Source organism: Loxodonta africana, chromosome 12 (genome assembly GCF_030014295.1).
Source record: "Loxodonta africana isolate mLoxAfr1 chromosome 12, mLoxAfr1.hap2, whole genome shotgun sequence".
NCBI classification, from domain to species: domain Eukaryota; kingdom Metazoa; phylum Chordata; class Mammalia; order Proboscidea; family Elephantidae; genus Loxodonta; species Loxodonta africana.
Genome location: NC_087353.1, coordinates 89,821,156 through 89,841,620, shown reverse-complemented (window position 1 = coordinate 89,841,620; position 20,465 = coordinate 89,821,156). Strand labels below are relative to the sequence as shown.

General features: G+C 49.0%; 1 protein-coding gene across 9 annotated transcripts in view; it reads right to left on the bottom strand.

The window, feature by feature from the left end:
- Positions 1-20,465, bottom strand: part of CUX1 (cut like homeobox 1) — a 458,571-nt gene that overhangs the window by 82,251 nt on the left and 355,855 nt on the right. For 5 of the 9 annotated variants that reach the window (XM_064295901.1, XM_064295900.1, XM_064295898.1 and 2 more), the window contains 7 exons: positions 19,754-19,942; positions 9,310-9,368; positions 5,599-5,647; positions 4,713-4,809; positions 3,004-3,675; positions 1,774-1,839; positions 375-476 (listed from right to left, as the gene is read on the bottom strand). In XM_064295901.1, coding sequence (XP_064151971.1) covers positions 375-476; positions 1,774-1,839; positions 3,004-3,675; positions 4,713-4,809; positions 5,599-5,647; positions 9,310-9,368; positions 19,754-19,942 — 1,234 coding nt within the window. The remainder of the gene's footprint in view (positions 1-374; positions 477-1,773; positions 1,840-3,003; positions 3,676-4,712; positions 4,810-5,598; positions 5,648-9,309; positions 9,369-19,753; positions 19,943-20,465) is intronic. The other 4 variants (XM_064295905.1, XM_064295904.1, XM_064295899.1 and 1 more) reach the window with 3 other exon arrangements.

Sequence of the window (20,465 nt, the reverse complement as noted above, 5' to 3'; positions counted from 1 at the left end):
GTTTTAATTTCCACGTATGCTACTACCCAAATAACAAGCCTGTACTGAATTTCAGATGGAAACCTGATACAAACTGCTTGCTAATTTACGCCTTCAAGTGGCTAAAACGAATTTAGCTACTGAAAAGGAGATTCCAGGCCAGGGGTATATTCCTCCGTCAATGCTAGGCAATGACGTTGTAGAAAGAATGTTAACTATTAGTAAGAGATATTAAACAGAGCTGCTCCCCTTTATAATTGTCTAAATGCTTGAAAACATATATTCATTATTGTTAAGAAAAAAAAAGTTAATTACTGCTGACCAGATCGTTCATAACAATTCTTTTAATTAAGTCTGGAAGTCAGCAGCCACTGAAGTAGAAGACGAAGTCGTACCAGTTTTCTGCACTTGCAGCTCCCTTTTGGCTTGTTCCAGGATGGACTTGATTGCTTCATCGGAGCCGGTCTCCGAGGCACGGATCCGGGTGGTGATATTACCTGCGGGGAGAAGCCGCATCAAAGACATCAAACCCATACTTTGAATAAAACACAATGCTACACAAAGTCAGCGTTCTGATAAAGTGCCCCAGGTGAGGCCAGTGATGGCAAGGAGGCAGGCGTGGCCTCCCATGTCCCTGTGCTTGCTGTGAATGCAATGTCATAGCAGGTACCGCGACACCGCAGGGCAGGCTTCCTGTTTAATCTACCTTATATTAAATACTGGTCTACCAGTGAGACCTCTCACATATACCCAAGCTGGACCTCGCCCATGGATTAGTATCATGGAGAATGAATCCTTTCCTCCAGTATTTAAAAAAAAGATGAGGAATTAAAAGGCAATGCTTTCTCATGAGGCATTCAAAAATGACACCAACTCCTTTGGCTTGGGCTATATTCAGACTCTGTACATTTGTGCTGGTATCCCAAACAGGGAAAAAATGAGAGAGGAGAGAAATGGATTGAGGCTCACTGTCAACATCTACAAGATAAAGAGGAAGGAGCTTCAACTAAAATATTTGTGATCCGCTATCGCATATGATCTTTTTTGTTATTTGTGAACAAGGAGAGAAGCCTACAGAAATTCCTAAAGGACAAGAATTGGTCTTATCAGCCACATGGTGATGCTTTGCAGAGTAGCCACCTGTGCAGACACATTGAAGCTACTGGAGCCCAGGGGCTGGCCCCGGTTCTTCCTAGAAGACGTCCAAATATTTTAATTTCTTACTACCTTACTAAATAGGAACCGCCACATGAAACCATTTAAAAACAAGTATACCACTGGGACTCAGCCCATTACAGACGCAGCTCCAAAGGGTGCAGTGGGGACTGGCTTGCCAAGGTCCACAGGAAAACTGATTATGTTTGGAACTGGTCCGCTCTGGAGGACCTCTACCGAATTTCAGACTGGAAAATAGGAGGAAGCAGCAGTATCTGGTTTCACCAAGTCACCTGATTTTTCTCAGAGCAACAACTGTTATTCTTTTACCTGCTTCTGAGAAAACAGGAGGGTGCAATTTGAATCCTAAGGGGTTGGGATTCATACTTAAGGGGCTCATTTTTAGTAACGCTGCCCTCTTTTCACCTCCACTGCGTGCCCGTAAACCGGGGATCGGCAGCTCGGGAGACGGGGACGTGCCTACTTGAACCCGTGCTTTGTTTTATACTTACTAGCTCTGTTTTTCCATCAGGTTCCAGGCCAGAATCACACTGCACAGTTTTAAGCAAAATACACAGCTAAGGACATGCTGCTTCCTAGATTACTGACTGCAAAGAAAAACACCTGCCTGCAACATACCTTCAGACCCATTTCTTCGTTTCGGTACTTCCTGAAATAGTCTGTTCAGGCTCTGGCCTGGATTCTCTGTTGAAAAACAAGTGTGGTAAGAACAAAACAATCAGGGGAATGGTGGTGTTGACGATATGGGCTGTGTGACATGAAATCTGAGCCGCCTGTCACTAAAGAAAGGGCTCCAGGGCTCCTGGGCTCAGGGCTTCCTGTGCAACTTGGGAGTTACTAGAAACTTCGGAGAGGCCCTTCCCTTGCCGACTGGTCAGCAGAGGCTATGGTTCTACTGTAAGAGATCGGACCAACCTAAGTACGGCATCATTGCAAAGATGGCCAAAGGGAGGGAGAACTGCCTCCAAGCAAATCACCCACCAGCCCGCAGAACTAAGCCCCACATTAATCATCCAGAGACATTCAATTTCAGTTAACATCACCATAAAAAGCTCCATGTTCTTTATGCAAACTGATGCTGCTCAAAACATCTCCCTTCTCCATTTGTTGGAGTCTAAATTTCAGGAGGTTTCAAATGAGTCTGATAAAATTCTCTCTCTGTATCACTGTGATTTATCAGAATGACCCCAGTTCTTAAAGAGGGAAGGACTTCTTTAAATTATGGATGTGACTGACTTTTTATCTTTTCTGGAGGATGGGGCAGGGATGGTTTTTTTAATAAAACTTTCATGGGTTTTTCTCAAGGCAGGCATATTCTGTTCATAATGCTAAATGAATCAATAACGGAATGGAGATATTAGAAATAAGTTGACCACAGAACATACTCTCCTCTGTGGGGTGGGGAAGAGAAGAGAAGGTGCTGTTGATTACCTTCTACCCACAGAAACCAGGTCTAGGGGAGGATTTATTCCGGTGGGCGCTGCTGCTATAGGGCTGGATGGCGCCCAAGGGCTCCTCCAACCTGAGGCCAGCACCAAGGGCCAATGTGACCACTGGACATTAAACATATTGGGCTGTTTTCCATAATACAATTCCCTCCAATCCAGTACTCGCTCACTGAGTTTATACGTGCAAGCTGAGTAAAATGGGAAGACCGGATCTCCGACATCTAACAGCTTTAGCTCATGCCTGCTGACCCTTGACCTCTGGAAATGATCAAACTGAGAAGAATCTCACCTGATGTGATGTACAAATGTTTTAGCGCACACACAGACAGACGCACAAACACATACATCCAACTCTGCGATAGGCTTACAATGTCCACACCAGCCCGCCAGAGTCTCTCACCTCTTTGTCTGCCTTGGATGCTGCGGAGAGCCAAGATGTTCTGCTCGTCAGAGAGAAACTGCTTCATCTTGTGAAATGGTTCCTTGCCTCGCACAGTCAGTTTATTCCACGGCTTGGGCCGGGCCAGAATCTCACTCACGGACCCTTGAGACAGTCCCAAGACATAATGTCCAAAAATACGCTGTCCAATATTGTGCTTGATCAACTGCTCTTTCACCTGCCGGGCAATCTCGGCCGTGTCTATCTCCTCGCCCTCGGAGGTGCTCCCAGCACTTTCTGATTGGCTGGGGGACGGGGCCATGCCATTTACATCTGGGCTTTGTTGTAATGGACTTTGGGAAGATATGGAGTTTGTGCTGTATGGACCTGTTGAAAAAATCATGCTTGTGCTTCCTGCTTCCTGCATGGCCTTGGAGTAGAAGGACTGCATTAGCTGTCGTTGGAGGAGAGAGTTTAGTGCAAATTTTCCTGTAGAAGCCAGGGGTAGGCTGGGGCTTGTCAGGGATGAGCTGAAAAAGTCTTGACTTAACCCCGCTGGTGAGAACTGGTGTGTACCGTTAGTATTGGAAGCCTGCTCCCCCGTGTTGCGGGGCAACTGAGAAGGAGGGGAGGCCGGCAAAGGTCCAGGACGCCGACTCTCAGGCTGGTCTTTCCCTTTTCTCCTGGCTGACCCTACAAGGAAGGGCAAACATAATGCATTATGGGGGATTCAAAAGGGAAAAAAAACCAAGACCAAAATGCAAAGTTTGCCCCACAAACGGGAAAAAAAAAGTGCAGATTTTTACAAGGGCCAATGAGGTGTGTTGGTTTGTTTTTCAATTGAATTTTTAATTAGCCAAACGAGGCCCCCCAAAACAAGCAACATGCATTTCATGTTTGCGCCTTTCTTGTACGTTGCAGCCTGGAGAATCCCCTTGACATCGATTCAAACTCCTAGTGAGTGGCAAGGAGCCGGTAACACACACGGTACGGAGCTGACAGGTCGCGGGCCTCGGCGGGCCTCTAGCATTCCACCTATTACCGGGGGCCCCACCTGAGGAGCAGCAAACACTGACATTTTAGGACCCATGGATTCTCTCACACCGCTTGCTCTGAGGCGAATGCACCGTAACGAGTCCACTCGATCGAAGGCACGCACATTTTAAGAATGAAATACCATCAAAGCCCGAGACACCTTCGAACGGTTTACCAGCTGCCAAAACCAGAAGCACAGTGAGTGACGCCGCCATTTTGGGATGAGCAAAGAAAGGCTAAGGATGGGGGATGCATCCCCACGGAAACCTGACAAAGGAAGAAGAGCTCCCCTGAGCCTGGAAGGGCGGGGGACACCATGGAGGCAGCCCCCAGAAACACCAGGACAGAGGCTGCGTTCACCTCTGCTCCCACAGACTGACTCGCAGCACAACTAGAGAGAGACCAGAAAGCCAACATCCTCGAGTGTCCCTCTTGGGCTGCCTGCGACACTTCCTCAACCTGACCCCTCGGACGCACTGAGGCTCACAATCTCGACGACACGGTGCCCGTCTAAGCAGGGCGGGGAGGGAAGGGCAGAGGAGCAGTGAGGAGAGGAGGGAACCAATGCTCGTTAGTCAGGGTTCGCACTGCCGGCGAGGCTCCCACCATGCATCAGCCCAGCGCACAGCTCAGCTGCCTCTTCCGCGACCCTGCAAAGTGAACCCAGCGCCATACTCGCGACCCTGTCAACCTACCGCTCAGGTCGCTGTTGGAGATGCGCAGCGCAGCGTTCTCGGACTGCAGCGAACGGTTCTTCTCCAGCAGCAGCACCTCCAGGGGCTTGGACGCGTCCTAGACGGGGCAGAGCAGGGCTCACTCTGGGCTGGCCACCTGCCCCGGGGCCCCAGGCCCAGCACCCCTGCCTGTCTCATGGCTTTCCCACCCGCTCTCTCCACGGGGCTCCAACTAATTAGGGAAATCTTATTTCCCCCCCAAAGATTTTTAAAGCACACGTGGGACAAATTCAAGTTCCTTTGGAGAGGAATTTCAGTTAAAGTACTTTTTCCCACTTCTTCTAAAAACTCACATAACTTCTAGACAATTAATTATTCTCCAATCTGTCTCCAAATTCAAGCAGTCAAAGACAGCGGCTGCCCTCTGGGTATGAGGAGTGGGAGTTGGCTTGATGCCTTAAATTTCCATGGGCCACTGTATGACCCCAGACCACTGTCATCCTGTTCCCTCGCCATGTGAGGCAGCAGATAATTCAAGTTCCCAGGCCAACTCCTTTTAGGTTGATCTTTCACACAGTCTGAAGTTGCTTTCTATCCATATTCTTAGTACCTGCTCAAGATATATCACAATTTCATTTCAACTGAGTTATCAGTTCAGAAGACATGAACTCCTCTTTTTGCCTCTGTTTAATTCAAGGCAATTTGTTTCAACTTGGTTTAATGTTTTGGAGATTTACTCATCAGCTGTGTGCCATTCTCCTCCAAAAAGAGAGCTGTCACAGAAATACTGAGACTGTAGAGCTACTGGCACAGGTCATGAGGCATACCGGGGGCGAGGAGGGGGGGTGGGGGACGGTGACCAGCTGTTGGGCTGTGCCAACACTAAGAGCAAAGTATGACCCTGTACCTGTGTCCCGGCTCCCTCAGACGGTGCAAACTCCATGGATTTCAGAATACTGTGGAGAGCAAGACAGAGCGGTTATTTGCTTATACCTTCAATAGCAGCCACACTAAATAAGTGCTAACGTTACAATTTCCAGCTCTCCAGGAACCAAGCCCCCTGACAACTTTAACAACTTCCCTGGCAGTAATATAATTCAATAATGTCTCTAGAATAACTATTCAACTGGCAGTTGGCTAGCAAAAGTTTCTGGCCCAGCATGTAAGTCATTCCATATGGAATCGTACCAAGTCTGTTCAGAGGAAAATTTTAAAAGTTTGGTACGAGCACAATATAGCTGCAGTTAGAATGCACTTGTAAAGCTCAAAGGAGTGAAGGCATTGTGCCAAGGAAGCAAGAGAGGGAATTCATGCCTCCTCTGGCCTTGGTATCACATGCGTACTTGATACTGTGGCACCTGGGACCAGGGGAAACGTCCCACTATTAGATGTCCCAAAGCGTGGCAAGCCGCCCTTCTCTGCAGCCCTGGCTGGGGAGGGACTGCCAGGTACAAACACGTGGCGCAAGGAGGGATCTATCACCACTGGCCTCCTCATCACAAAATGGTCATTTCAGTCGCTTTGAACTGTTCCCACAAGACCAAAAGCTGAGTGTGTTCACGTCACCACAATGACCATTTGCAGCGTTCCTTTGGCTTTGGGTGTTCCTTTCTATCTGTGAGGCTGTCAGGGAGAAAAGGGGAAATGAACTGGCATTGTCCTAAGGAGCTTCAACTGCCCCTTTTAAACATGGAGGGGAGGGCGGCAGAATGAGCGGCGGCACAGTCAGCTGTCCAGCCCATAGGTATACAGGGACACCCCAGGCACTGAGCACATTGCACTGCACTGCCCTGCCCTCCAGTAGCCACAGTTTAAGACATGTCCTCAAGACACCACGATGTGTGAAGCTGATATCACAGGCAAAGATGCCTGGAACATGGGCAGACCTGTCTCTGCCCTGGCCGCTGTCCTGCTTAAACTCAGGATCTGCTCGCTCTGTGTTTACCTGTGGTTCTATCTTTGTGACCCGTATCATGTAAAGTAACAAAATAAGAGCTACCATGGGGTGAACTGAGACTTGATTTTACAGGGCGCTGCTGATGGTCACCCAAGAGCTCTAGGTCACATTAGGACAGAGAGTGAGACGGACAAGCCCCTTCTCAGTGGTCTCCACCTTGTCTGCTACTATATCCTGTCCCTTTTTTGGTATCTGCTTTACAATCATGTCGTAAAACACCAAGTGAGTCTATACATTTATTCCCAAATGCAAATGTCTCTTCATTTATTCACAAACGTTTCCCAATGACCTCTTAGCTGCTGGCTCTGTAGAGAAAAGAAGATGGAATGAACCTTACCTCACGAAATATATAATCGATCACAGATACAAGACAAAGATCCAAACAACACGTGAAAAATCGGCGGGGATCCTTGGGCAGGCGAGCACTCATCTGGTGGAGATGGAGGCATAGTTTCGCAGGGAGTTAAGTTTTTGCAACGGGCCTTAGAGGAGTAGGCTGTTTATAGTCCACTGTGGTGGGTGTGGGGCCTTGGGAGGTGAGAAGGAGGATGTGCAGGGTGGGTCTGGGGCATCCGAGTGGAGGATGTGGAGACTGGAGATGAAGATGGGAGGGTTGCAGGCACCGTGTCATGGACGCATCTGAGTCACTAGGACGTGGGAGCTATAACACATTTTAGCAGAAAAGCCACACAACAGGCGTGGAGCCTGAAAAGAGTATGCGGCAGTAGCAGCAAGAGTGTGCGGAATGAAAGAGAGGGCCACAGGTGTGGCCGACGAGTGGGGCTGGCGAGGCAGTTCCAAGGAGAGGGTGAGGACCAGAGAGCAGCAGGTTAGGCAGACGGGTGGGAAGGAACAGATGAGAAGCTGTGGTTACGGGGAACAGGGGTGAACATGGAGCAGGTGTGGCAGCTGACCCCTAGGGTTCAGGTGAGCGTGGCCATCCCAAAGTGGGAGGGCGGTGGGTGTGGGAGAAGGCACTTTTTTTTTTTTTGAGGGAAAGAAGGGACAACTGGGACAGAAGACACAGGTACAGAAGGTCAATCAGGTAAAAAATAAAAACTGGTTGCCATCGAGTCAACTGTGACTCATGACGACCGCATGTGTCAGAGGAGAACTGTGCTCCACGGGGTCTTCAATGGATGATTTCTTGGAAGCAGATCACCAGGCCTTTATTCTGAGGTGCCTCTGGGTGGACTTGAACTTCCAAGTCCAAGTTAGCAGCTGATGTGTTAAGCGTTTGTACCACCCAGGGACTCCAGATAAAAAATAAAAAATACATATCACTAAATTGGCAATGGGGTGGGGAAGGGCACACAGCCTGTAGAGGCTGGAAGTAGAGTGGATGCTGGCAGAGGCTGTCTGCAGCCTGGAGGGGTATGGCTGCCCGGGGAGAGAACTTGGCAGACACAGGGACCAAGGAGAGCCACACAGAGGCAGTGGCGACCAGGCATGAAGTCACACTCCCCAGGGAAGATGGAAAAGATCATGACTGAGATGCTACCGATATGGGAGTGAAAAGGTCCAAGAGCCTTCCTGTGAGCTTTAGTAGCTGACCAGACGGGATGAGACCAGGACTACAAAGGACAACATGGTGAGGGGCTGTAGGCTTATCTTCATGGGAGACATTGAGAAGATCCTCAAGAGCAACAGTAACTGATTGAGGAGGGAGTAGGAAGGAAGGTACCCATGGCCCAGGTGGAGGGGCTCAGCCTGGAAATAGGGGAGGTGGAAGCAAAGACCAGAAGGAGATTTGGTCTTGAGACCTCCAGGAAGCAGAGGCTGAGCGTGGCTGTTAAAGGCTGGGTGGGGGACAGCTGGGGGCAGGAGAGAGGGGCAAAGGGCAGGGAACAGGCCCTGGGGTGGGGGGAGGTGGAAACCCAGCACAGCATCAGTGGCCGCAGGGCTGGTCAACACGGGGCAGGGACTTTCTTCTGCAGTTGTGACCACCTGGGAGGAGAGGAGGGCCCAAAGGGTGAGACTGCTGGCCAGGTGCACGGTTAAGGGAGAGCGTGGGCATTGTGCTGGGGCTGACCGTGGGCCCCAGGCTGGGGAGGGGTCAATGAAGCTCGGGAGAGTGGATTCGGAGAGACAGGATGGACCAGGGCCTGGCAGCTCCAGGGGGCCAAGGGCAGGTTCAGGGGAGGGAGTCTGAGATGGCTGGGCTTCAGAACATAGCACTGTCATGTACGGAATGACAAGCCTTCAGCTGGGACCTTGTACATGAGGGGCTGGAGGTTGAGAGAAGAAGGTTCCAGAGTCCAGGAGGCCAAGAAAGTGTGAGGCCACCTGTATTCTTTAAATTGGAAAATGTTTCTCTCGTTGCTCTGCTTCTGCTTGGAAAATTACAGCTGAAAAGCAAGCTGATATTTTATAATTTCTATAAAGGCAATGTTTCCCCTGATTCTGTGCATATTGGCACACTTTAAATGCACAAACTTTTATAAAAAGCCCCAGGAATGCAGGGCTAGGCCTGTGTGCAAACACCCACAGCTCTGTCCAACGCTGGGCAGCCCAGCACGAATTCACGTGTCCAGGAGGCTGAGCCCTGGGAACCATGGCTAACACCGGCTGTCCCTGCAGCATCACCTCCCAGGTTTTTGTTGGCAAAGTGACTAACAAGCCATGGCTTGTGAGTGGTCAAGCAGGCACCTCCGTACTTACTTTAATTCTTTCTTCACTTCTTCATAGTCAGCCTGCCCTTTGAGTTTTTCTTCCAGTTGCTGAAAAGACAGGGGGATTCTATTAATGGCAATGTCTGAAAATAGGTTGATAAAATTCATTGGCTGCATTCCCTATAAAACATGCAGCCTGTCCCTGAGAGGGAGAGCAAATGTATATAAACAAAAGCTGACAAGGGACGCGTGTCATCTTCTGTCCCTCACTCTTCTGGTCTGTTGCATATGCAAACACACACACACACACCCCACCACTACCGCCAACAAAAGGTTATAAAATGTAATGAAAGTAAAAGGAAAGAGTGTTACAAAACGGAACAAGGAAAAGTCCATTTCCTTTGAAACAGCATCAATTAGGCCCTAGACGAAGGCATCTGCACCCCTGAGCCCTCAGATGCTGGGATTTTAGGAGAGGAGGCTGGGGCAGTGGGTGGTCAGTGTTTTCTGTCCTGACAGAGATGCTGCCCACCCTCCCCCGCCTGGGAGCCCTGCACAGTAGGGCCAAAGCACGCCTCAGTGGACTCCCTGGCCCCAGAGGCCCTTCAACGGGAAGGCAGAGGGCTCTTGTCTACAAAGCCCTTTAGTAAGGCCTGGGGGCCGAGGGAGTGACATCCCTTTCCAAAGTATAATGACCCCAATGTCTTGTCAAGTGGCTACTGTTTGCCTAGAACCCAGCAGGACTTTGGCCGATTGAAGGTGCCTCCTTCCATGAAGATGGTTTTCAACTAATTTGCTTGTGACATTCCCCCAAAGGGATCTCCTTGGGGGCAATACCACAGCTCAATATAAAACATGAAGATGCAGGGGAGGGTCCTGGTGATTCTGTGTGTTGCCGAGCTTGGGGTGAATAATTACCATTTCCTAAACTGCCAGCACTTTCTCATTTACAGTGTTTCCAGTTGCCTTTTTAGGTTCTGCTGGATCAGCCAGGCCAATACAACAGTTCAAAGCAGCGGAGTACATTCTAGAGGGCTAGGGGCCCCATCTGGCCCACCAGGCCTCTGTACTCATCTGAATCCCAACCTGCCCTCTGTTTCTAGAACGGAGGTGCTCCCTGAACTGAATCCAGTCAGCTCATCTCCTGTTGCCTTTGTGGCAATTTCTTGTGTATGTATTTACCATCGAGTACAATCGTTCTGCCCTAGCTCCTTTTCAAGCCCTCTTGCCAAATTTATATATTATAATGGCTTTCCCAGTTCATAATCAAACAGGGGGTACTATGGATTCATTTTCCTACAAAAGAGTCTCAGAAGGTGCTCATAAAGAAGTGATTATTTCATTCTTTACCCCACAGTCAACTAGCAGGGAGTGCTACCGGGCCAGCCCTCCCCAACAAAAGATTACCCAGTGTTGCTTGGATGCAAAACATATTTTAGATTGTGGAATTCACTCGAATTTGATGTGGAAGACACATAAAACGTGGTCATACTCAGAGAATGGGAGAAAGACGGGACAAGGGACACATGAGAGGAAACCAAGTTGGACTTCAGACCAAGGAGGCCAACGGCCTGAGCATCAAGTCCAGCTCTATCATTTACAAGCTGGGAGTCTGTGGGCATGTTAATCACACTAATCTGTAAAATGGGAATAACAGCATTTACCTCAAAGGGGTGTGTGAGGATCAAAGAATGAAGGTGCAAGATGGAAGAGCCGGGTGCCTGCGAGGCCCTGAGTGCATGGTAGCTCCCTGAGGGGTGTGGGGATGGTTTCCTTTGAAGACTTGCATCTGACCCCATCAGGAGGCTTTAGAATTAGAGTCCGTGTGGTTAGTCGGTTTTCACTGACAACTGAATGGCTTCCACTGAAATTTCTGCCATCTAACTGGGGACAGCTTAATCAGGAAATGCCCATGACCTTTTCTGTAAATCTCTGCTGACATTTCTGTGTCTTTGAGCAGACAAGCCAGGCAGATGGCTGCCTGGGGCTGTCCTAACCTGCAGCGCCTTTGGCCCTGCTCTCCCGTGGATCTCTGTAAAGTTCTCTTGCTGGGAGACGGAGGCTGTCCTAACCTGCACCCCCTTTGGCCCCGCTCTCCTGTGGATCTCTGTACAAGTTCTCTTGCCGAAAGTGCTTCATCTCACAACGCCATTTGCTGTGGGTGGGAAAGGGGAGGAAGTACCACAAGAGTCTCCTCAAGTCCTGTGAGGTAAGGCTGCACTGCCCTCTGAGGCTGAGAGAAGACCACCCTCAATTTCGTTCTTTGCTCAGTAACCCCTTTTTGGTTACCCAGAAAGTCCTGGAATCTGGAAGGAGCAATAGGTGTCCCAGTCTGCCATTATCTCTGAAGAAAGACTCTCAGATCCAGCTCACACTCATGGGACAGCGTGCTAGGTTTTATGCTCGGTCCTAACATCTCACATACTATCTTACTTAATTATCGCCCAGTGTCTATCTGCCCAAAGAAAGAACAAATCACTGGAGGTCAACGGTGCAGACCCTGGAGAGTGCTTAAGCTGGCCCCTGTCAGGCTGTGGCAAGTGGCAGAGTGGATGTGAAATCCAGGTGTGCTGAGGTCACGCCACGTGGTCTCTGTGAGTCTGGCCTCTGGAGTCCGACAGACTGGGCCAATTCCTGGCTCTGCTACTTATTTGCAGTGTGACTTTGGACAAGACCCTTAACTTCTCTAAGCCTCAGTTTCTTCATCTATGCAATGGGGATAATGGTACACACGTTATAGTGCTGTTGTAAGGTTTAAGTGAAAGAACACATACTAAATACTTAACGCAGTGCTCGACACCTGGTAAGCACTCTACAAATGATAGCTATTATCGTTACTGTAGTTATTACTATTGTTATTACTGGTTGGGAGTATTAACAGGACTAAATACTATCTCAGGAGGCTCTGTAGCTCTGTCACCAGGAGATCTATGAAGTTCTCCACATTTCTGTATCATCTCCCAATGCCCAGCTACTCTGCATGTCCATGGAGGGGCGCCACGGATGCCGGGAGCAGCTCTGGCTATTACAGGCTGACAGGCAAGAAAGGTAGCCCCACATCTGATGCCAGGAACGTGGAATCTGGGAACTGGGGTCCTCTTTCAGAAAAATGCACTCAGTGAGAGGTCATGTTTGAGGAACACACATGGGCTCAATACAGAGGTGAGTCAAGGTCAAGTGTCAGAGACCCAGCTGCCAACCCAGCCCTGTCCTGGCTGACTGTGACCTCTCTGAGTCTCATGTTCCTCATGGGAAAAATGGGAGGAGTAAACACTACTAAGCGTTTTCCAAGGGCGGCGGTGGAACGAGCAGTGCAGGCTGCCACGTGCCACCCAAACGTGACCACTTTTATGTGTTGAGAGTACATAATGTGGGTCCAGAACCTTCGTAGGTGTTTGTGAAATGTTTCCTGAATTGTTAGAAGAATTATCTATATGAAGTTCTTAAAATTCCAGCTAAGACTTAAAGACTCAGAAAATTGAATTTAAAATGCAAAGTATTTTGGCGTGCAGCAAATTAGGCACTAAATTTATAAGAGAGATCCATCTTAGTCAAATTACAAAATACAGCCCTTCCTGTGCTTCGGGTACCAGCTTTAAGGGCCGCCGGGCAGGTCTGACTCATGTGAAGGCCCGAGGAGAGGCTGAGTCTTCTGAGGCCACAGTGACCGTCAAGCAGCAGTGCCTCTTTGCCACAAAACACAGACTGAGGCGGCGGAGAGGCGTCTGCGCCGCAGCTTGCCCATGGCTCCATCCTTCCCTTCAGGATAAAGGGAGCCAGGCTCGCCGCAGTGCTGAGGGCCGACCAGCCAGGTTAAGGGAGTGGCGTCACTAGGGTTGGTGTCACCCAGTATGGTAACTCATGGTGTCACCTTCCCCCTTCCCACCAACCTCCTCCCGTACCAGACCATACAGAATCCTTAGTAATGTTTTTTGTACTGTTACTCATAAATTGTTGATTTCCGAATGTCACTCATTTTCCTTTAATTACTACATCATTCTCAAAAAAGTTATTGATATAGGCTCACATATTCTAATAACCACAATACTGTAGCTAAAAGGCCAAAAAAATTTGACAAAATCAGCCACTATAAAGACACTGTCAATGAAAACAACAACGTATGCCTGTAGCCTGTGCAGACGAAACCACGTGATTTGAAGAATCATTGTAATTGGGTAATAACGACAGCTGTGACCAGAGGGTATTAGAAGGTTCCAGAAGTAAACTAGCATAGAGTTTTAGCCTTGTAGGAATATTGATACATGTATGCTGGGCTTACAAAAAATGTTTTCGTTGTTACAACTGACTACAAGGGTATTTTTATAAAAAAGAATAAATTTCTGCTCAAATTAATGCACAAAATTTTATAGACAGTTATTTTGGTGTCAGCCCCTCTAACAGTGTTACCCTGTGTGGTCTACACCCCCCTAGTGACACCACTGGGTTAGGGGTGGAGGTGGGTGTCTCCTTGGCCTTTCTCCCTGCACTAGGCTGAGGGGCCATCAGGCAGATCTTGAACAAGTACGACTGGGCAACCTGGTCAAGGGGCCAGGTAGGGGCAAACCCCCTCGCCCCAAGATGACACTGCATCTGTTTTCCAGAACCAGACAGGGCATGCTTCTCTTTCTACTGATTCTACTAAGCAGGGACCCTCTCTTGGGTTAGAACACGGGTCCTTGCATGAGAGGCAGCTGTTATGTAAATTTATGACCAACTGATAGCGGGCATGGGGCAAATCCCAGGGGTGCTCTGGTGCCTGAATCCTCCTGGAATCCTTTTAAAACACTCGGGTGGGTGTGGGCATACCCTACAGTGATGCTGAGAACACAGGGAGAAAAGACAAGACCCCACCCCGCCCAGGGCCAGATGAAGGGATAATGTTTACATTGGAGGGCTTGCTTTCCACCTAAAGGCAGGGCTCTGGCACCCCGACAGACTGAATTAGAGTGGAGAGAGCAGCCGGGCTGAAGTCTGACTGTGGACAGTAAAGGCAGGAGCCTGTGTACAGCAAACATGTCACAGACTGTTAGGGACTGATTTGTGCCCCCCCCCAATATGTGTCATAAATCCTAACCTCTTTGCCTGTGGTTATAATCCCATTTGGGAAAGGGTTGTCTTTATTATGTTAATGAGACAGGATTAGTGTAGGATGTGTCTTGAGTCAACCTCTTACAAAATACAAAAACAGATTAGACAAGCAGAGGTGGGGTAAGACAGATGCCAAGCCACATGGAGATCTCCAAGGAACCAGGAAGCAGAAGCTCAAAGAGACAGAGACCTCCTTCAGAGCTGACTGAGAGAAAAAGCCTTGCCCTGGAGTCGGCACCTTGTATTCAGACTTCCAGCCTCCTAAACTGTGCGAAAATAAATTTGTTTGTTAAAGTCATCCACTTGTAGTTATCTCTGTTATTGTAGCACTATATAAATGAGACAAAGACCATCTCCAACCTTCGTGAGCTGCAACCCAAGTGAGACCTGGGCATGGGGCGGACAGGAGCCAACTCCTCACAGAGCAGTGCCACCACTGACCGACGAGGACCAGCACAAAATTTAGGCTACCTGGGATGTTGTGTATTATGATCGGTGGGGTGTCCTTTAAGCCAAGGACCACCTGTGTGTGAAATACCCAGGTTGATTCACAAGTGTTACGGGGGAAGTGTTATCTTTCCAAGAGGGCTCACCATAAGATTCCTAAAGCTGTTCAGTGATACCAACTGTTCACAGCAATTTTATAGGAACCCCCCCACAAAAAAAAAAAAAAAAATTTTTTTTTTTTTTTTCTTTATGACCTTACATTGCTTGCCAGATACCACCTCAATCCTGACATGGAACTCAAGGCTGTCTAGCAACAAGCCCCTCTGCTCCTGTGAGACTGCTTCCCCGAATGCTCCCGCAAGGCCTCCAACTCCCGCCAGGCGAAGTCTCCCCAGTTCCCGGTGTCCATGACCGTAACTAGCCTCCCTCCTCCCCGTGGAAGGCTCACTCCTTCCTCTCCTCCAACCTGTGCTCGCAATGCCTTCAAGGCCCAGCCAAGACCATGCTATGGGAGGCTTGTCTCCTGGGCCCCTTGCGCCTTGGGATGTTTGATGTTAGAACTCACCTGCCCACCCCAGGTGTGAGTCTTACCTCCTTACCCCATGCTGACTGCGGGAGGAAGAGTGCCGGTAGGGATGGCGTGGGCCGTGGTGTCAGGACACCGTGATACGTCTTCTCTATACTTACAGGTGGGACAGCCTAGGCCTGATCTCCTCAAGCTCCAGTGACCTCCTCCACAGGACAACGGCTGTCACCACTCTTGCCCCACGTGGTGAGAATCAAATGGGATATGGACATTAGAGCTTTATAAACTAGGACGTAGGTCAGATGCCAGGTAAACTATCAGTGGGGGCAGCTCAGTACAGTAGACAGGCTGGGCTGTAGCAGGTACACGCTGCTGGATGGGGGAGCTGACCTAAATGAAGAGGTGCGCAGTCTAAAGGCACTGAAGGATTCCGGGGGTCTGGTTATCAGCCTTTTGTTCCATCCCCGCACCCTGAGGGATACAGCACGTTCCCACAGTGGCTCAATGTGACCTGTCAGAATCCATGAGGAGGTAAGGAGGGTCGGGGGAGCATAAGCATTTTGGGAAAAGTCTCCCAGGCGATTCTAATACCTGTGCCCACCTACCCAGTGAGAAGTACTGATCTCCAAAGCATCTTGAGAAAACAGAATTTCTCCCTACAGGAGACTGGCATTCTTGTAGTTAGCCTTCCCTATAAATACTCATTTTAAATTGAAGCTATTGGTAGCATTATTTTCTGTGCTGTAGTGAGCATCACGCAGGTGACTGCCTAATGACACTGCCTTTATATGAAAGTGTTCCAACGGAGACCACAGCATAGAGTTATCAAAAATAGCAGCCTTGTAATGGCAGCCTGGTTATTTCATTAATGACTAATGCAGAATTACCCTTTAAAAGCAGCACCGTGCTTGAAGACTTGTCAGATTAGCCAGGGAGAAACACCTCCCCTTTGAAGTCTGTTTCAATGTCTACATGGGCTTAGAGGGTACTCCACCCTAGACGGATGGGAACTCTGCTAGAAAAAGGAGAACATGGGACAGGAAGCCTGGCAAACGCCCAGCCGTCCTGCACCCCACAGAATTACTGATCAGCCGTCTAAGGGTAGGGAAGAGTATCAGTGGAACTCCAAAAAGAAGGAGACTTTTACGGGGCTAGAGAAAGCAAGCCGATTAGTCTCCAAATGTACTCAACATGGAGTGGACCGCAAAGGAACTTCTATACTGTGTGGTGGAACAGGCCCCAAGACTAAAGACTCTGCCCACTGGTCCACCAGCCTGTGGCAGAACCTCCCCCTACCCCTTGTCGGTGACTGTGATCAAACACATTTGTCTCAAGGTCACTGTCAAGCGTTCATGGCAAAACCACCCTCGACTGTTAGGAAGCTGAGACCAGCTGGAAGCTGAGCATCCTTTTCCAAACAGCAACCCCACCCAAGCCCCCCACAATGTGCTCTAGAGTCCTCCAAAGTTGAAAAATGCGGTCTGAGAAGGAAAACAAAAAACTAGAGGGGATTAGGAGAGGAGGGGAAGGGAGAAGGGGGGAAGAAGGAGTGACGGTGAACTTCCGGAGCCTCTGGACAGCAGCCCCACTGCCTGGTTAGAGTTCTCATCATCAAAGCATCAGGTGGCCAATTTGACAGGTCTCATTCATAAAATATTTTCCTGATAATTGTATAACTGCTTAGTTTAGATTTGAGACTAGAAATTATACACATCAGAACAACAACAACAAAAAAAGCCCTGAGAAGGTATCTCATTCAATTAACCTTATTCCTTTGGGCTGAGGGAGGCAGATGTGTTCATTTGGGGGTTAAGGGTAATGCCTTTTGTGTGTGGGTCTGATATCAGGGAAATCTGTACTCCTGGCGACAAGGGGTTAAGATAATTAAAATCAGAGAAGTCTTGTTACTAGAGGACATGTTTTGATTATTAGATCAGATGAAGATAAGGGAGCAATAATTTTGAAGAAGTATTGCCGAATTGTTTCATTAACTGCACAGTATTAAAGAATTCCCCCAAGAGATGGATAAAGAACATCAATTTGTGAAACTGCATTTCATTTTTTTTTTTTTTTTTGAGAAGGCAAATGTTACAATCATAGCTGATTTAGAGGAAGTTGCTCTATCATAGGACATGTAAGGTTTACTCCCCCTCTCATGTCGTCAGATGCAGCAGGCGCGAGCCACGGCCTTTAACTGCGATAGCCAAGAGAAAGGGAAATTATCTAATAACAATGCCATTGCTAGGGTCAGAAACGGCCATCGTATGAGAAATTAGATTTAATCTAGAAATGAAAAATGATTGCGGGCAGGAATTCTGGGCAATTATTGGCAAGCTGACGAGAGAATCAAAACCTCAGGATTTGTCCCCATGGCTGATAAGAAAGGTGACCAGATCTCAACCACCTCCCCAAAGATGGCAGAACTGTCTCCTCAAAGAGAACCAGGCACCCACCCCAAAGAGGCAACGAAGAAACTAGTGAGGGTGAGCCATGGGTGCGGGTAGTGTTGGCGAGATCAGGTCAGCAAGCCACCAGGAGGACAGGCCCCCTGGAAGCTGCAACAATTTAGTCTTGGGTTAGAAACAGGTGATATGTCAAGAAGACAAGCTGGATTTTTTTTTTTAATTAAAATGAGCCTGACCGAGTTCTAGAATTATCTTTCAAACCTGTCGCCTGCCAAGTCCATTCCGCCTTGTAGTGGCCCTATAGGACAGAGTAGAGCTGCCCCACAGGGTTTCCAAGGAGCAGCTGGTGGATGTGAACTGCTGACCTTTTGGTTAGCAGCCGTAGCTCTTAACCACTGTGCAACCAGGGCTCTGGCAGAATTATATAAAAAATTTTTCTTTACATTTTTGCAACTAACTTCGATTCACTGTATTTAATATATATATAAAGTATATCCATTATATTTAACACATAATGGAAATACTTCATAGCCAGCCACTCACTCACACACAGAGATTGAGAAGGGTAGGAAGAAACCTGAGTGAGCCCTAATACTGGCTGGGGAGAGGTTACAGAGTGGGGAAGCCTCTAGCCTGGGAGCCTGGAGACCTGTCCCTCTCTGGCCCTTCTCTCTACATCTGTCAAATAAGAAAGACACCTCCAGAGGAGTCCTTTCTGGCTTTGACATGCTATGATCCTAGGATTCCGGAACTACCTTCTGTTATACTACGTTCAACAGACTGGAAATACCTTAAATGAAGTATTATTATTATTGTTAACATATGAAAAAGGCGCCAGGTTCTGGATTTGGGATACAAATTTATGAGAAACCCCAAGAGGGTCTATCTTCTGAACAGACTGGCTAACAACTCTGCGTTGGGAGATAGGAGGCTGAACTTGTGGGCACCCTGTGCTGAAGCAGCACTGATCTTTGGGCCCCTGAGTGCAGCACAGGCCTGAGGGCACAGCGCCAGGACCCAGAAACATCTCCTGCAGCTCAGGTCACAGATGAGCTTGAGGAACTGCTTGGCTTCCATTTGGCTGGAGGCACACAGAGAGCCAGAGTTTTGAGGCACTGGGTTCTGAAACTCTCTTGCTAGGATCATTCTCAGAAAGCCAGGGAAGCCCAACAGAGCTGGCCAACAGACACATATGCAGAAACAGCATCTGACCTGGACAAATACCCCAGGCCCCACAGCAAGAGACCACAGGGCCTCCAGGTAGACACCAGACTTTCCATCTTGGGAGTTCTCACGTGGCCAACAGTCCAGTGGAGAGATGCTAGAGGACAGGGATTGAGATCAAGTGCCAGGGACACCTGTGCATGCCAGGAGTGGCCCGCTAGGAGCAAAAAATAGTCCAGGCAGAAGCTAACAGAAGTTCAAACTGTCTTCCTGCCTCAGGGCCAGGTGGCTCTGCTTGAGCCACTGTATAGACACTCAAGGTTACTATGTTTGATGCCAGTGAGTGGCTCTCTTCCACACAACATGCCCTCTAAGAAGGAGCTCCAGTGGAGAGTAGACATGTGCATCTAAGTGATGAGTCTGAGGGGAGCCTCAGGTCCTGTTTATGCTGCCCTCATTTGAGGGGAAACCTTTTGCTGAAGCTCAGACTGGTAAAAAATCCCAAATAGGCACTTCCGCTTTTAGAGGGGAATGAATTTTAACCATTACCTTTGCAGACAATAAAAGTTAGCTATGTGTCATGCCACGGCCAAGGCTGGGCAAATAAGGCCGCTTCCAAGACAAGGCCCCCTGCCATTGTCACCACACCCAGTGCAGACACTGGGGGCAGAAATGACCTAGTGAGGAGCTCAGGATGTTGATGAGACCAAGAAGCACAGTGCCAGCCTGACCCACCTGCCGACCTCGCACTCCCTCAGTGCCCCCAGGACTGGTGCACAGATGGAGGGGGCTTGGGGGGATGTGCGCACATCCAGCCCTCCCTCCCTGGGTGGCGCCCTCCTGCAGCCTCCCGGCACCCTTACTTTGAGCGTGCTGTTCTTGGCACTCAGCTGCTGCTCAAGCTGGGAGATCTGGCTGGCCGAGTTCTCGCGCAGCTTCGTGAGGCTGGCCTGGAGTCTCTGCACGTCCTCCACAAGCTGGGCGATCTCCCGCTCTTTGGCGGCCAACTCAACTTCCAGGCTGGAGCGGGTCAGCACCTCTATGGCCTGCTCCTAGGGAGAAGAAAGGAAATGACAAAACTGCACCAGCTTCGGGCATGGGCTTGGGGCAACTGTGCTGGCAACGAGGGGAAAACACAAGACTCAAGGGCGTGGATGGTGAGCTCACAGCAAGAGACACTCCCGGCCTCTACTCAGGCTGAGCCTACAACGGGCCGCCACGGCACCTTCCCACGTATATGCTAGCTTGCTCCATCTGCATTTAGTCACTCAACAAATATTTATTGAGTGCCCACAATGTAATGGCATACAGCTGCGAACAAAAAAGCCAAAAACCCCTGCCTTCCCAGAGCTTACATTCTAGTGGGGATGGGGAGATGCAATAAATAAACATGTTAGGGTGGTGATAAGTGCTACAGAAAAACATAGGAAACAAGCATGGGGGCTGGGAGGTGGGAGAGGCTTTACTGAGGCTTATTGAGATGTTGTCCGAGCAAAGACTTGTGACGGGTGGGGGAGGGGCAGCATGTTCCAGAACATTCCAAAGCATTCGAGTTTTCAATTGTGAGATATGAAT